At 40.2% G+C, this 5403-nt stretch overlaps 1 protein-coding gene across 1 annotated transcript in view; it reads right to left on the reverse strand.

Moving 5' to 3' along the window:
* Nucleotides 1-2936, reverse strand: part of GRAMD4 (GRAM domain containing 4) — an 85190-nt gene extending 82254 nt beyond the window's left edge. The window contains exon 1 of the mRNA XM_019509365.1: nucleotides 2722-2936. Coding sequence (XP_019364910.1) covers nucleotides 2722-2883 — 162 coding nt within the window. The 5' untranslated portion in view covers nucleotides 2884-2936. The remainder of the gene's footprint in view (nucleotides 1-2721) is intronic.
* Between the last annotated feature and the right edge of the window lie 2467 nt (nucleotides 2937-5403).

Raw genomic sequence — 5403 nt, forward strand, 5'->3', positions numbered from 1 at the left:
AACAGCGCGGGCCCGAGGACCGAGCCCTGGGGGACTCCACTGCCCACATCCCTCCAGGTCGAAAATGACCCATCCACCACCACTCTCTGGGTGCGGCCCTCCAGCCAGTTGGGGGCCCGTTTGACTGTGTAGGTGTCGACACCACAGCCCCCCAGTTTCTTAATGAGAACAGGGCGAGACATAGTGTCGAAGGCCTTCCAAAAGTCCAGGAAGACTATGTCCACTGATACCCCTGCATCTAAGGATTTGGTGGCCTGGTCATAGAAGGCCACCAGGTAGGTCTGACAGGACCTGCTGCTAATGAACCCGTGTAGGTTGCCCCTAAGCATAATCTCCCCTGCTGGCCCCTCGTGAACACGCACCAGAATAATTCTCTCAGAAAGCTTGCCCAGGATCTAGGTAAGACTAACTGGCCTATAGTTTCCTGGTTGTTGAAGAAGGAAAAGGTCTGAGGCTGAATGGACTGCACCAGGTATTTGTTTACGCAGACAATATCTGCCTAGCAGAAGAAGAAACAGGAACAGTACAAAAGACCAGAGAGCGAAAAGAAGTTGGGCTTGCTGTCAATGTCAACAAAACTAACTACATGAAAGCAAGTAGAAATAAAAAAGATGACAAAGATAAAAATAGGGAATGATAATGTGGAAAACGTAGAGAAATTTAAGTATTTAGGAACAATAATCACTGAGGACAATCAAATAACTGAAGAAAGGCAAGGCAAGAATTTACAGTGCTAATATATGACCATTTACGCCAGATAAAAATAACAGCACCAAGGAGGGAGGAAAAAAAACCTCAAGACACTTTTAAAATCCAACTTTTTTATAGTACAATTGTTCAGCCTGTTCCTTTATATAGCTATGAATCTTGGACACTAACAAAGGCAAGTGGAAAAATGTTGCAAGTGTTTGAAAACAAAGTGCTAAAGAAATTATTTCATGCAGGACAATAAAACAAAGTATGGGAGGAGAAGACATAATCAAGAACTTGTGGACCTTTATGAAAGACCTGATATCTTGGGCAAGATAGCACAGAGAACAAAATCTCAAGGTAAGTGATGAGAGAAGGCACAGCAGATTTTGGAACTCGAGGTGGAGAGCATCAGACCTTGAGGTAGACCGAAGCAATGCTGGGACAAGCAAAGATGCAACAAGGTGGAAGGAGATCTGGAATTATTTTTCATAGTAAAAGTGAATAAATATTGACTCTGTACCTTGACCAGAATATTAATCCATAAAACTTCAGGGTCATTCTACCGAGACAACGTCTGTTTTATCATCTACCTTTTTAATGGTTTGTATAAAGGAGCACTAGTTTTCCATTGCAGACTCTGTGGTTACAGAACTCAGCCAGACCACAGCTGCTTGCTTATGTTGCCAATTGAGCTTTTAAGGAAACAACACCTACAGGCTTGCCCAGAAGAATTACAATTAGATGTAACATTCTTCTTTCACTGTGTGTTACTCTAAAATACTTAAATGGCACCTAGTACTTGTAATATCTATGTGCCTTCAGTCTATTTGTTGCCAAGATTCAATAGCCCTTGCACCGAATCCAGTCATTATCTTCCTACTCTTCAGGTTCTCCTGGTAATGCGCAGTTAAAAGCATACATACACAAGCACATGAAACGCATTCATTTGTACTTCGCTAGCCAAACTGGTTTAACTAAAAATGTTTGCTGACCCACTTAAACCAGAGCTGGCCAACAGACACCAAAATACAGCAGTAATATTTGTCATTTTACCAGAACATCTCCAATTATTATCCTCTAGTCCCTATCAAGTAATGGCAGAAACCCCCCTACTTCCCCACCCACGTGTCAAAAAGTAGGAAATCAAGGAACTGACACCTAGATGTAGCAGATGTAACTAGCTGCAAGTCTACACACCAACACTGATCTAATGCATCAGCAAGAAGTTTGGGAGCATTGTACTGCTGGGGTGTTGTCAGCCTCTTTATATGAAAGGTAATAACAAACATAACCTACATCCAAGTGGATGGAGTATGGATTTCATTATCCAGGTCAGGCTCAAACTCTGGAAGTGGCCTCTTTAAATTCCTGCTTTCAAGTTTATTACATGCAGTCAACTCCGTTCCCCCACCCCTTTCGCCCCCCAGCAGCTAATGATTTGGGATGCATTTCTTAACGTGTGAATACCTTTCAGACACCTTACTCAAAAGGTGTCCACATGTTTAGAAAAGCATCCCAAATCATTAGCTGCTCTTTGGGTGTTCATAGTTTGTTTGTTTTTTTACTACATGCAACAAACTCGCAAGCAGAAATTTATAGAATCTGAGTTTAAAATAGGGTTAATATTCAGAGGTGTTTAGCACTTCCTGAAACACCAGTCCCTTTTAAAAGGGCATTCCAGTTTTGGCATCCATAATTACGTAGATAAATAAAGTAGCACCAAATATTGCTTCCTCTCCTAATGCCATGCTAACTTTTAAACCAGCAAAAGACAAAAAAAGGGCAACAGAAATAAAGAACTCCAGTATCTAGCATATTTTCACAGAAGGCAACAGGCTACAAATTACTGTAAAAAAGCAACAAGCAAGTTACGTATTTTATTACTTGTCAATTAAAAACACTAAAAATACCACCTCCCACACATGCAGAATTAAAAACAACATGAAATATCAAATACTGTAAAATTATACATCATACAATAAGTTATATAACATTATACAGGTTATAAAAATTAGACTGAATACTTACAGGGTCTCTTAGCTCCTCATTTTCTCGGAGTGATGTTCGAGGTATTTTCACTGGAATTTCATCTCCACATTCAGTATCTGAAGCATTTGGAGACTCTGCTAAATCAAGGAACTCATCTCTCTTATGACCTCTGAACCTTATTTTGTCCAACCTCTTTAGCATGTTCAGCACTGCACTTTTCTGCTTTACCTTAACATGACGGTTGGAGTCCCTGGAAGACAAGGGGAAAAATACAGAAGACTGTTAGACCTCCTTCAGCATGTGTGAATACAAGTCTTCTAGAGTGCCTGTAGTCATTTTTCATGTGCTCCCTAATTATAGAAGGAAAAACAGTATTACAGATTTGCTTACAAAAAAGAAATGTGTTTCACAGTGACAATACACAGGGCCTGTTTCCAGCAGTTGATAACTGACAGTAACTAATTACATGGTAGGGAAAAGTCACCATCTCAAGTGGATGTATTTAAAATGATCTGTCATAGGATGGTTTTCTGTTATGTTTTAAAAATGGGTTTTTGGCCCTCACTGCCATTTTCCTAGATGAAACAAAAAGTCTATTCTATGGCAATTTTACTCTATTCTCAGATTTGTAGTGAGAAAGGTAACTCCAGTGAACAAACAAGACTGATATTTCAGGAGACTCGAAGCCAGCATAGCATCCCAGCATTACTTAGTGATATGCAAAGATATGCCAAGTGGGACAACACAAGAGATTTCTTCAGCAAGTTTTCTGACGCACAGAAAAATTAAAAGATTGTTTATGAGAAACAATGACCTATATTATTCCTGGAAAACTCACTGAAACCACTGCCATCAGATCTTATCTGTGATCCTAGAGAAATAAAACCTCACAAAAACGTAAGCAGGAAAGAGCCACATAATATCCCCAACAAGATTTTTTTCCTGATGTTTGAGGGGTTTTGTTTTTATTGACAAAGGAGCTCAGTTTAACTCAAAACTTGTTAGTGGAGGCAGGAAAAACTCTCACCATCACAATCGTAGGAATACAGGCTCTGAAGGGACCTCGCCTGGGTCAGTCTAGACTGCTGCCACTGCAACAATATCCGCTTTTTTATTCTGCTCATAGCCAGTTTATACCCATTTGTTTTTATGCCAGAATTGTGCTTTAGCTGAAATAGCTCCTGTCCTTATGTCCCTTCCATTCCCATTAGTCAGCAAGTTACTTCCCGCCATCCCCACCCCACCCGCCTTCATTTTGCTACACAAACAAACCACGGCCTTTATTTTATATTATGGGCTAGTATAATGACCAAGGGAAAAAAGCCTTCAAATGTTCCAGTTGCATTCCCTGCTCAAGATATGGGAGATCCAAATTTTACATAGTACTACAGAGGAGGTCTCATCAAGGTCTTGTACAAAGGAACTAACACTTCCCTTTCTAGACTGGAAGCACCTCCAGAATCCAAGGAGGGTTGAGATGCGATTGTAGGATATATTTGCCTTTTTCTCTTAGATGCGTGCCATTATCAGTATATAGCCAACCGAAGTCCAATACAGTCACCCAGGTCCTTTTCCTCCTCAGTCATTTCTAACCAGTGAACTTCCAGCTTCTAGCAAATATTAGACTCTATGTACATGAACTTGCACTGTGTTTTTAGATTTTTAGGTCCTTATCTTTATTCCAAGGATGACTTATGCATTTCATATTAAAACAGCCACAAGAACAAGCAGAGGTTTGTCCTTACATAAATTAAAACATTGTCAGGTATCAATTACAGGAGCAACAGTTCTGTCATTATTGCACATAGTTCTGAAAACGCAACACTCGTTTAGTATGGTTTTTCAAATACTTTGCTCTGCATAGTTTTAGCATTAAAAACAAAAAACAAAACAATCACACACACCTACCAAAAGACACCAACACTGCCAAAACAGCTTATTTTAAGATAACCACTACAAAAAAAGGGTGAAATAGTTCTGTTACTTGTGCAAAAAACAAGCATTACTACTTATTAGAAAATAAAAGCATTAGGTATTTGCTACTATACACCCACTGTCTCACCCTAACTTTTGGTTGCTAAGACTGGAAATCAATAAATATGGTGATACTGAAGCAGGCTTTCCAAAACATACTCTTTATCTATTACTTAGAAATGTGGATGTTTCAATCTACATATATCAAAATTACCCACTCTTCACACTTAAAATAAGTCTTTTGCTTTAGGTTTAAAACAGTGCTTAATCAAAAGTGAGAAAAGAGTTCAAATTATAGACTTATTAGTAAACAGCCAAGTTACTAACACAAACCCATCCTCCATAGACTAAAACCACTACCCTACCTCCCCAAAAGCCACAAAAACAAAAAACCCACACACCAGCCACACACTCCACCACCTAGTCCCCACTAGCCAAGCCGTAAGCTTGATGTTGCTTCTAGTCGGGTGTAATTTCTGTCCCCCTCCGCCCAAAAGTCTCAAAAGCTGACATTTGTCCATTATTCAGGTTCTGTATACATACCACATTTACTTAAACAAATGACAAAGTTTTTCCCTCTAGTTAACACGGGGGGAAGCCCATCTTAAAATCAAGTAAGAGGGGGCAGGCATCTGCTACAGCTCTGTTGCTACAGCTCTAGCCCCAGCCTTGGGTCAAGGCTAGACCTGCAGCTGCTGCCTGCACTGCATACCCCCACCCCTCCTCCCCTACAGCCTCCCACTGGCC

This window comes from Gavialis gangeticus, unplaced genomic scaffold, assembly GCF_001723915.1.
Source record: "Gavialis gangeticus isolate Ggan-Ray unplaced genomic scaffold, GavGan_comp1, whole genome shotgun sequence".
Classification (NCBI taxonomy): domain Eukaryota; kingdom Metazoa; phylum Chordata; order Crocodylia; family Gavialidae; genus Gavialis; species Gavialis gangeticus.